This window comes from Saccopteryx bilineata, chromosome 3, assembly GCF_036850765.1.
Source record: "Saccopteryx bilineata isolate mSacBil1 chromosome 3, mSacBil1_pri_phased_curated, whole genome shotgun sequence".
NCBI classification, from domain to species: Eukaryota; Metazoa; Chordata; class Mammalia; order Chiroptera; family Emballonuridae; genus Saccopteryx; species Saccopteryx bilineata.
This window is the reverse complement of record NC_089492.1, coordinates 31,589,750-31,601,914: the sequence shown is the minus strand read 5'-3', so window position 1 is coordinate 31,601,914 and position 12,165 is coordinate 31,589,750. Positions and strand designations below refer to the sequence as shown.

Genomic DNA, 12,165 nt, shown 5'->3' with positions numbered 1-12,165 from the left:
CTCCCACAGCCGAGGCTCCACTGGAGCAAAGATGGCCCCGGGTGCTGGGGATGGCTCCTCGGCCTCTGCCCCAGGCACTAGAGTGGCTCTGGTTGCAACAGAGCGATGCCCCGGAGGGGCAGAGCATTGGCCCCTGGTGGGAAAGAGCGTCGCCCCCTGGTGGGTGTGCCGGGTGGATCCCAGTCGGGTGCATGCGGGAGTCTGTCTGACTGTCTCTCCCGTTTCCGGCTTCAGAAAAATACAGGAAAAAAAAAAAAAGATTCCTGAGGCTATTCGTGGTGTTTTTTTTTTTTTGATTCCATATAAATTTTTGGAATATGTGATCTATGTCTTTGAAGTATGTCATTGGTATTTTAATTGGTATTGCATTGAATTTATAGATTGCTTTGGGTAATGTAGATATTTTAATGATGTTTATTCTTCCTAACCATGAGCACGGTATATGCTTCCACTTGTTTGTATCTTCCTTGATTTCTTTTATCAATGCTTTATAATTTTCTGAGTACAAGTCTTTAGTTTCCTTGGTTAAGTTTACTCCTAGGTACTTTATTTTTTTGGTTGTAATAGTGAAGAGGATTGTTTCCTTAATCTCTCTTCTGACTGTTCATTGTTGGTGTATAAAAATGCCTCTGATTTCTGCGTATTGATTTTATATCTTGCCACTTTGCTGAATTCATTTATCAGATCCAGTAGTTTTTTGACTGAGAATTTAGGGTTTTCTATATACAATATCATATCATCTGCAAATAATGATAGTTTTACTTCTTCTTTCCCATCTTGAATGCCTTTTATTTCTTCTTCTTGTCTGATTGCTGTGGCTAGGACTTCCAGAACTATGTTGAATAAGAGTGGTGAAAGGGAGTACCCTGCCTTGTTCCCGATCTTAAGGAGATTGCTTTTAATTTTTGCCCATTGAGTATGATGTTGGCTGTGGGTTTGTCATAGATGGCTTTTATCATGTTGAGGTGTGTTCCCTGTATTCCCACTTTGCTGAGAGTTTTGATCATGAATGGGTGCTGGATTTTATCAAATGCTTTTTCTCCATCTATTGAAATTTTCATGTAGTTTTTCTCCTTCTTTTTGTTTATGTGATGAATCACATTGATTGATTTACGAATATTGTACCAGCCTTGCCTCCCCAGAATAAACCCCACTTGATCATGGTGTATGATTTTTTCCATATATTGTTGGATCCGGTTTGCTAATATTTTGTTGAGGATTTTAGAATCTATATTCATCAGAGATATTGGCCTATAATTTTCTTTCTTTGTGTTGTCTTTGCCTGGTTTTGGAATCAGAATTATGCTCACCTCATAAAAGGAGCTTGGAAGTTTTCCTTCCTCTTGAATTTTTTGAAATAGTTTGAGAAGGATAGGAGTTAGTTCTTCTTTGAATATTTGGTAGAATTCAGTTGTGAAGCCATCAGGCCCTGGACTTTTCTTTGTTGGGAGTTTTTTGATAACTGTTTCTATCTCATTTGGTATAATCAATCTGTTTAAGTTTTCTGACTCTTCCAGATTGATTTTTGGAAGATTGTATGTTTCAAGGAATTTGTCCATTTCATCTAGGTTGTCTAGTTTTTTGGCAGACAGTTCTTCTTAGTATTTTCTTACAATATTTTGTATTTCTGTTGTGTCAGTTGTTATTTCTCCTCTCTCATTTCTAATTTTATTTATTTGAGTCTTCTCTCTCTTTTTCTGGTGAGTCTAGTTAAAGGTTCATCGATCTTGTTTACCTTTTCAAAGAACCAGCTCCTAGTTTCATTGATCCTCTGTATTGTTTCTTTAGCCTCTATGTCATTTATTTCTGCTCTGATATTTATTATTTCCTTCCTTCTACTACATTTGGGCTTTAGTTGCTGTTCTTTTTCTAGTTCTTTTAGATGCAGGGTTAAGTTGTTTATTTGAACTTTTTCTAGCTTCTTAAAGTGTGCCTGTAGTGCTATGAACTTCCCTCTCAGTACTGCTTTTGCTGTATCCCATAAATTTTGAGTTGTTGTATGCTCATTGTCATTCGTTTCTAGGTATTTTTTTATTTCTTCTTTGATCTCATTGTTTACCCATTTGTTATTTAACAACCTGCTATTTAGTTTTCATGTGTTTGAGAATTTTTGAGCTTTTCTGTTGTGGTTCATTTCTAGTTTCATGCCATTGTGATTGGAGAAAGTGCTTGATATGATTTCAGTCTTTTTAAATTTGTTGAGACCACTTTTGTGCCCTAATATGTGGTCTATCCTAGAGAATGTACCATGAGAACTTGAAAAGAATGTATATTCTGCTGCTTTAGGGTAAAAGGTTCTGAAGATATCTTTTAAATCGAGTTGATCTAGTGTGTTTAATAAGTCTGCTGTTTCTTTGTTAATTTTCTTTCTTGAGAATCTATCTAATGATGTTAGTGGGGTATTGAAATCCCCTACTATTATAGTATTGCTATACTGTGCGTCCGCCTACTCCGCTGCCATCTTCAGGTCCTCTAATGAACAGTTTTAAGGATCTCTTATCTCTGCAATTGTCATGTATTATTCATTCAGTGGTGTCTTAGATTTAATGATGTATGGTAAATATCCATGGAGATAAGTGGAAGTAGTAAATAAACAATGCTGGGATGTATTTCCATGTGGAAAAAGCGAGGTTGCATCATCTCTTATACCATACATAAACCCTGGTCAAGACAGATGATTATGTAAATGCTAAAAGGAAAATTTAATCTTTTAGCAGACAGTATACAAAAATATCTCTCTGCTTATAAGTTCAGGAAAATTTCTTTAAAAAGACATTGCAAACACTACTTTTAAAAGGGAAACTCAGTATACTCAATAACATTAGACTTAAGTTTTTGAATTCATTATAATGTGAAAAGACAAGATCCAAATAGAAAATAATACTATATTTAACCTGTCTAAAATTAATAGCAAAATAGATCAAAATTTCCATCAAGACTTTAATCAATAAGATTTGGAAAGGAGAAACCTGTACAAACCACATACATTCCCTTCCCTCAGTCCCATGCTGTCATGCAAACAAGACTACTTACAAAGACAGATAAAATGAACTACATTTTTTACTGGTGTCATTATCTTACACCAGTGGCAGATCTGATATTTAACCAATAAATGCCATGTAATCTTTATGCTCTGTAGTGAACTTGGCATATTAACCTAATCATTTCACTGTTCTTGAGCAGTTACAAGGTGAAACCTTTTATAAACTGGTAACAATTTTTAAATCTCTCAATAGCTTCATCTGTGTTGTCCCTCCTGTCTTGTGTCTGTTTAGAATGCTTGTCCAAATTCTATAAACCCTTTATGCCCAGTCCATTGAGATGTTGTCATAGTATTACAGTTTGCATATCATTGGAGCTATAAAAGTCCCAGATTTGATTGAGTCTAAAGTTTAATGACATAAGGATTTAGAAGGAAAATAGTTTATTCAGGGGGGCCACATGTTTAAAACAAATGATTTTCTTCTACCTACCATGAAAAGGAGAAAAAATAAGAGTGCAATTCATGGCAACAAAGATCCTTCTGCTACCAAGAGGGCAAGGGTTAAAAATAAACAACAACAAAAAGGGTGTGTAGAGTATTTCTAATATTGAAGGGCATTCCTGCAATGTTTAAATATTGCTACTTTAGACATATTATACAATGTGAGCTCTCAGTATTTTGTAAACCTATGGGGAAGCATTTATTTTCTGATAACTGAGTGTAGTCTGTCTAATGAGTAGCATGTAATGTAAGTAGACAAAACAAGTCACTTTTTTGAAATAGCAACACTTTATCTATTGTGTAGGGTATGCCTATTGCTGAAACGCATGTAGTCAAGAGATATATTAAAAAATAAAATATAACATGTTTATATATATGATATATTTTATAACTGTGAAGACAATCTGTTTTAGCCATCAAAGTTCTGCTTAATTCAGATCAATGCTATTTTTGCAGAACAAGATTAACATTTTAAAATTTTGTTACAGATTTGTTTTGCAACAAAAACATACACATGGCACTCGTGAATTATAATAATCATTACTGTTCTGTCTTAGGCTATTTCTTAAGAAATTTAATACAATTCAAAATTTAGATGTATTTTTTAGTTTGTGGATGCTTTATTTCAAACTTCTCAAAACAAGAGAGAAATATCAAAACTAATAGTTTAAAATGGATATTTGAGATGTTTTTAATGATGCTTCCTCTCTATAAGTATGAAAAATAATCGAGAACACTTTGTTTATTAGACATGCATATTAGAAAAAGACACATGAATGCTTTTGAAATAACATGTTGTTTATGTTTTGAAATTTACTTAAACTTAAGTGTCTTGGTCTGAAAGCATCTAAAACTGACTTGACTTAACTATTTTGGCTTAGCAATTTGTCCAATAGATTTTATCAGTCAGAGTCAAATCACTTACATATATTATTTTGTATTTAATATTATTTCAAGTTTTAAACCATATATAAGCTTTTTGTGATTAATTTCAAGAACAACTCAAGAGTAATTCACCTACATCATGAAATATATGTAAAAATATATTTTTTTTTTTGAGCTAGTAGTGATTTTCCTTCTATTTGTATTTATTTTCAAGTTCCATTCAAAATCCTTTCATTTATTTTTCAGGTTGGTGAGGGCTTTTTCCCTCAGTGATCAGCAGTTTTATTTATATCTGTTTTATTTATAGGGTCAAAGAGAATAAGTGATAGTGAAGTCTCTGACTATGACTGTGATGATGGAATTGGTGTAGTATCAGGTAAGACTTTCAGAATTATTTTACAATAATAAAAAAGGAAGTATAATTCATCATTATTTACCAAAAGACAGACAAATAAAGTGGGAAAGAAATATCCTGCCTCCTCATCCCTCTAAAAATCAACCTTAATGTAATTTAAACTCCTGAATAGTTTCAGTTGCTAGACTACCTGTATCAATGGTTAGACTGAACATTCTTATCGAAATATTTTAGATAAGTGAATACTTATAAATTTCTTTTTTTAAACCACTAATAAGAATTTTATTATAATTTTGAGGAGTTATTGTATAAATGCAACTTCTTATATACGGGTTAACAGTGTGAAAAAGAATAAAATCTTTTTGACATCACAAGCAGACCCAAATATGTCAAATATTTGAATTAACTTTTGAAATTTTTTTCATTGATTTTATGTTGATTAAGTATCAGGTACAGCTACATTTTAAAATTATAGTATTGTAGTTTTAAATATTTGCTAATTTATTATTATAAATTATGTGATAATTTAAAATGTAAGTGAATAGCCACTTTTTAAAAAATAAATTCTAGAAAAAATATGATATTATACTCAATATTATAAAAATGTTTTTTTTCTTCTGGAAGGTAAATTAGCCTAACAGAGTTCAAGTGTTTAACTATTTTTACCTTGATCAAACTTTGTTTTATTGTGTGATACATCCTACAATGTATCAATGATTGATAAGAATTTTTTTTTGGCAGTTTTTGTTACAGTGGCATCAATTAACATGCTTTCAGAGTACTACTTTATAAAAATTCCAATGATTATCTTTTAGTATTTATTTTTGTACTAAGGGTGAACAATACATTAATTTACTAAGACTGCAAAAAATATTTCTCTTGGTCTTTTGCTTGGGAATCATTACAATTTTTTTCCAATTATATCCTAGTCCTTTGATAATTACTTTTTCTACTTACTAAATATCTAGTGACATCAGTTTTATTTATCCTAAATAATTTCTTCAGGTCATTGATGCCCTGTTTGGCACATGTCAATTTTTTAATTTTTTCTTTTCAGAATGGCAAAAAGATATATGGTCATTTTATTATTTTTCCATTCTGTTAACTGAATTGTATTTTTTTATTTTATTTGTTCATTTTTAGAGAGGAGAGACAGAGAGGGAGAGAGAGGAAAGAGAGACAGAGAGAGAAAAGGGGGGAGGAGCTGGAAGCATCAACTCCCATATGTGCCTTGACCAGGCAAGCCCAGGGTTTCGAACCGGTGACCTCAGCATTTTCAGGTCGATGAATTGTATTTTTAAAAAATATATATACTTTCTAAGAATCTTTTGTTATTTGGGTTAATACTGTCTGAAATTTTTTGTTTGTTTGCTATTATGAAGAGTATTTAGAAGACCTGAATAAGTCATAGTAGTTATTCTGGGTTCATTATTTATCAATTTCAAATTTCTTTTATTTAGAAATTAAATTAATGGGCTGACATTGATCAATATGAGTATATAAGTTTTAGTTGAACATCTCTATAGCATTTGAACTGTTGATTGCATTGTGTGTCCGTTACTCAAAGTCAAATCATTATCCATTACCGTATATTTGTCCTTCTGTACTCTCTCCCCCCTCCTTCTCCCCCGGTAAACACTTCCCTTTTATCTATGTCCATAAGTCTCATTTTTATATCCCACCTATGTGTGAAATCATATATTTCATAGCTTTATCTGATTTGCTTATTTCACTCAGTATAATGTTCTGAAGATCCATCCATGTTGTTGTAAATGGCAATATGTCATCATTTCTTATGGCTGAGTAGTATTCCATTGTATAGATGTACCACATCTTCTTTATCCAATACTGTATTGAGAGACACTTTGGTTGTTTCCATGCCTTGGTCACTGTGAACAATGCTGTGATGAACATGGGGGTGCATGTGTCTTTGCATTCTAGTGTTTTCAAATTTTTTGAGTAGATACCCATTAAAGGTATTGCTGGGCCATATGGTAATTCTATTCTTAATTTTTTGAGAAACCACTATTTTGCCTTTTATAATGGCTGTACCAGTTTACATTCCCACCAGCAGTGAATGAGGGTTTCTTTTTCTCCACAGCCTCTCGAACAATTTTTATTACCTGTCTTATTGAAAACAGCCAATCTAAAAGGTGTGAGGTCATATCTCATTGTAGTTTTGATTTGCATTTATCTAACAGCTAGTGAAGATGAGCATCTTTTCATATATCTGTCTTTTTAGGAGAATTGTCTTTTAGGTCCACTCCCCATTTTTAAATTAGATTGTTTGCTTCAATGTTATAAAAATTTATCTTTGCTTGTTTTAATATTTTTCTTTCTGCCAGTGGCTAGACTATATAGCAAATCATTTAATAATCCATTGAGATCAAAAGACTGCTGTGTAATATCATATATTTTGCTATTTTTAAATGGAGTGTTATTTTGAGACAGTTTTTAATAACACATTTTAAAGTTAACATTTCAGAGACTACTATACAATAATCCTGATTTTGCTGTTCTTAAAAATTATATAGAGATGACTTTAAATTTTTGGATTTTGTCAGTTTTAGAAATTTAAAGCTATTTCCATATTCTTTCTTTTATTCTTTTTTTTTTCTTTCTTTCTTTTTTTAAGTAAGAGGAGGGATATAGTGAGGCACACTCTTGATACACCCTGACTGAGATCCACCCGGCAATCCTGAATGCCCCAGTACCAAGCTATTTTTAGCACCTTGAGGCGGACGTACTCATATCAACAGAGCCATCCACAGTAGCCAGGGCCATGCTCAAATCAACTGAGCCACTGGGTGCAGTAGGAAAGAGGGAGAGGAGGGGGAGATAGAGGGGAAAAAAGAAGATGGTTGCTTCTCCTCTGTGCCCTGACTGGGAATCAAACTCAGGATGTTTATATGCTGGGCCGATGCTCTATCCACTGAGCCACTAGCTAGGGCTGATATTCTTTCTATGAACATCAAAATCAAGATTATAGTATTATAGCTTCTGAAATGATACCTTTTCATAGGCTTATATCTTTAGTAAATGATAGAAAATTACATTTACAAAACTATCATGATAACTAGGGCTTAAACATGGTAATTGTTACAAATTTTTTACATTGTCTTTTATGTCCTTTTTGTTTTAAGCTCTATCATTAAAACTAGTTTTGATGGAGAATAAATGCTTCAATCAATAGTATATCAAATAATTGGACTATCAGATCAAGCCAATAAACCTGTGTTCTCTGTGAAATCGTTCTTAAGGCAACTCAATGTGAATTGCCATCCCCCTCCATGTTAACTAGCATATATTTTAAATTTTAAAATTATTCTATTGATTTGAGAGAAAGAGGACCAAGAGGAAGGAAAAGAGGGGGAGGGAAAGGAAAGAAAGAGAGAGGCATCAACTCACAGTTTTACCTAATTATCCCACCTAGTTGTTCCATTTAAATGTGCACTCATTGATTACTTCTTATACGTGCTCTAACCAGGGGTCGAACCTGCAACCTCAGTGCATTGAAACGACATTTCATTCACTGAGCCACCTGGCCAGGGCTTTAACTAGCATTTTAAACATACAGTAATTTGCCAGCAAATCTGTTAATACTTTGTTGCCCAGATGCAGAGATTTGTTTCTAGTTCCTGACTACATATCTGTCAGACTTCCATTATCAGTTACAACTATTCATAACACTTTTAAAACTATGTTATCAGCCTTTTTTCAGTAATGAACAGTTTTGTCTGCTTTATTCAATATTTCCAAGTTTGAAGGGCAGATGTCTTGAAAATTAACTAATTCAGAAATAATATTTTCCATGTGCTCTTTATTTTGTTTATTCTGATAAACTGAAATCAAGGGTAATTTTAACATTTGCAATGCTATTATTATTTTTCAACAAAAATTAGAATTTTGATTGATACTGAAATATAGGTTTCACAAGGAAGCAATTCCAGGCATGGATATATAGAAATTTTGTAATTGAATTTATGGAGTGGCATTGGTTAATAAAATTATATAGGTTTTAAGTTTACAGTTCTATAATACATCATCTGTTTATTGCATTGTGTGTTCACCACCCCAAGTTAAATCTCTGTCCATCATCATGTGTATTTTACCTCCTTTACCCTTTGCTGCCTTCCTCAACCTTTCCCTCTGGTAACCACATGTATTTCTTCCCCGTGCATTTAAAAATGGGTTAAGGGGAGTGGGAAAAGTTACATACCAACTATTTTATGAACCAATTAGACTCCATCCCACAATGTTAATAAATGGAACATATATAATTTTAATCATAGCCACATAAAATTTTAGTATTATTTTCCACACTTTCTTGAAACAATATATAAACCTAAGTAACTTATTTTCTATTGGAAAGGTGGAGAGAGGTTTTGATAATTAGTTCTTAAAAATCACTTAAAATCTTCTGATTCCCTAAGTTAATTATCTATCTCCAGTACTCATTTTATATCACTTCTGAGTAACATTTTACATTATTAATTATGAATATTATCTTAAAGCTTTATATTTCTTTTTCATCTTCATGTGACTGCATTATTTGTATTTCTTCTTTTCTCAATAGTCTCCCTTAAAATCCATAGTCAGATCGCCTTTCTCTGTTTATATACTCTTATATAAATATATACTCTATATGTATTTATATAAGTTATTACGAATGCATAAACAACTCGTAAATCTTTATCAATAGTCCTAATGCCTTTCCCAAGATTTTTTTCCACACGTTATTGTCTGCCTACCTATATGCCTAAAACACTGTTATCTTTTCCTCTCCAAACTAGTAAATTTTGCTATACGCCCCTTACTCTTTGTGGTACACTCTTAACTTCCTGATGGACTTTATATCAAAAGTTAAGCCTTGTTCCTCCCTCTCTTCCTCCCTCCCTTTCCACTCCTCTGTGTAATTACAAAATGTTATTGGTTCATGTTAGAATGCTCCCAGACTTCATCCTTGGACTTACTCTTTATCTGCACTCATTCCTCTAGTGATATCACGTCTCTATTTAAAGTCCCATTTTTACATAGCACCTGGATACTAAAACTTCCAAATGTCCAGTCAAGATCATGTATTTTTCTCTAAATTTTTATTTTTTACTGCCCACTTGACATCTCTACTTGGAAATGTAGTAGAGATCTTCAACCTAATATGTCCAGAATTGAACTCCTGATTATTACTTTTTTTTTTTACCAAACTATGTCTTTTGATGGCGGCTCTATTCTTTTATTTACTTGAATCAAAATTTTAGATTTGTTCTCTCCCCTTTCTTTTCCTCCTCTTTCCAACATCAAATCTTTAACTAGATTATCCATATGGTTCTACCTTCAAAATATGTCCACAATCTGACTATTTTCCATCATCTCCTTGCCATTATCCTGGTTCAAACCACTTTCATCTCTAGCCTGATTTATTACCCTGTTTCCTTTCATTCTATTACATTCTATTACAGACATAGCAATCAGGGTGATCTTGTTTAAGGAAAAGATAAGTCAGGACTATTTTTGCTCAAAATCTTTTAGTGGGTTAAAATCACTCATGATTAAAAGACAAAATCTTTACAGTAAAATACAAGGTCTTTCATAATTGTCCTTCTTCCTTCAAATCTCTCTGATCTCTTCTCTTCATCACTTGCTCCACTCCAAGCACCCTGTTCTCCTTGCTGTTCTATGAATATGTCATATCTGATCTGATCTTTTCCACTTGTCTTGGAATCTACCTCTTTCTGTAACCACTTGGCAAAACTCACTTTTTTCAAGTATTTCTGAAATGTCTCTCAATGAGTCATGTATATAAAGATCTACCTTGATCACCCTGGATAAAAAAGCAGTATGTCCCTCTATTCTGAATTTTTTTAACTTTTTAAAATTGAATTTATTGGAGTGACATTGGTTCACAAAACCATACAGATTTCAAGTATACTACTTAACAAACATCATCTGCACCCTGCACCATGTGTCCATAGCCCCAAGCAAAGTATCTTTCCATCCCCATTTTTCCCCTTTGCTCATCCTCACCTACCCCTCCACACCCCTTTCTCCCTCTGGCTATCACCATGCTGTTATTTGTGTCTGTGTGTTTTGTGTAAATGTGTATGTTTTTCTACTTAATCTCCACCTTCTTTCACCCAGCCTCTAACACCCCTCCCCTCTGATAGCTGTCAATCTGTTCCATGTATCCATGCCTTTATTTTTATTCTGTTCATCAGTTTATTATGTTCATTAGATTCCACATATAAGTGAGATCATATGGTATTTGTCTTTCTCTGACTAGCTTATTTTACTTAGCATAATACTCTCCAAGTCCATCCATGCTGTTGCAAAAGGTAAGATTTCCTCATTTTTTATGGCTGAGTAGTATTCCATTGTATAAATGTACCACAGCTTTTTTATCCACTCATCTATTGATGGGCACTTGGGCTGTTTGCAGATCTTGACTATTATAAATAACTCTGCACCTGACCTGTGGTGGCACAGTGGGTAAAGCGTCAACCTGGAATGCTGTGTTGCCAGTTCTAAACCCTGGGCTTCCCTGGTCAAGGCATATATGGGAGTTGATGCTTTCTGCTCCTTCTCTCTTGCTGTCTCTCTCTCTCTCTCTGTCCTCTCTCTCTAAAATAAATAAATAAAATCTAAAAAAAAAGAGAGAGAATATTCTGTTAAACATAAATAAATAAATAAATAACTCTGCAGTTAATGTAGGGCGTATATTTGGAATTAGTGTTTCTGGTTTCTTCAGATAATAGTCCTAAAAGTGGGACCACTGGATCAAAATGCAGTTCCATTTTAATTTTTTGAGGAAACTTCATACTACTTTGCACAGTGGTTTCACCAGTTTTATTTTTTGCATGTGTCCAGTTTTTCCAACACCATTTATTGAAGAGACCATCTTTACCTTATTGTATGTTCTTGCCTCCTTTGTAAAACAGTAAATGCTGTTTTGATTATGGTGGTCTTGTACTACAGTTTGATATCAACTACTGTGATAATTTTCCCCACAGTACAATTTTTCTAAATATTGCTAAGGCTATTTTGGGTCTTTTGTGCTTCCATATATATTTTTGGAATATGTGTTCTAGATAAGTGAGCTACACCATTGGGATATTAATAGGAATTGCATTGAATCTGTAGATTGCTTTGGGTAGTATGGACATTTTAATGATGTTATTTTTACTATCCATGAACATAGTATACTTCCACTTATTTGGGTTTTTTTTCAATTTTTTTCTTTTGCATCTTATAATTTACTGAGTACAGGACTTTTACCTTCTTGGTTAAATTTATTCTTAGGTGCCTTTTTTGTTGTTGTTGCAATAGTTAATGGGATTGTTTTCTTAACCTTTTTTTCTGGTAACTTATTATTAGTGTATAAAAATGCCACTAATTTTGCCCTGGCTCAGTGGTAGAGCATCGGCCTGGCGTGCAGAAGTCCTGG

At 33.2% G+C, this 12,165-nt stretch overlaps 1 protein-coding gene across 49 annotated transcripts in view; it reads left to right on the top strand.

The window, feature by feature from the left end:
* The window catches only part of RIMS2 (regulating synaptic membrane exocytosis 2), a 653,442-nt gene that overhangs the window by 377,095 nt on the left and 264,182 nt on the right, over positions 1–12,165 (top strand). For all 49 annotated transcript variants that reach the window (XM_066265863.1, XM_066265876.1, XM_066265860.1 and 46 more), the window contains one exon: positions 4,677–4,745. In XM_066265863.1, coding sequence (XP_066121960.1) covers positions 4,677–4,745 — 69 coding nt within the window. The remainder of the gene's footprint in view (positions 1–4,676; positions 4,746–12,165) is intronic.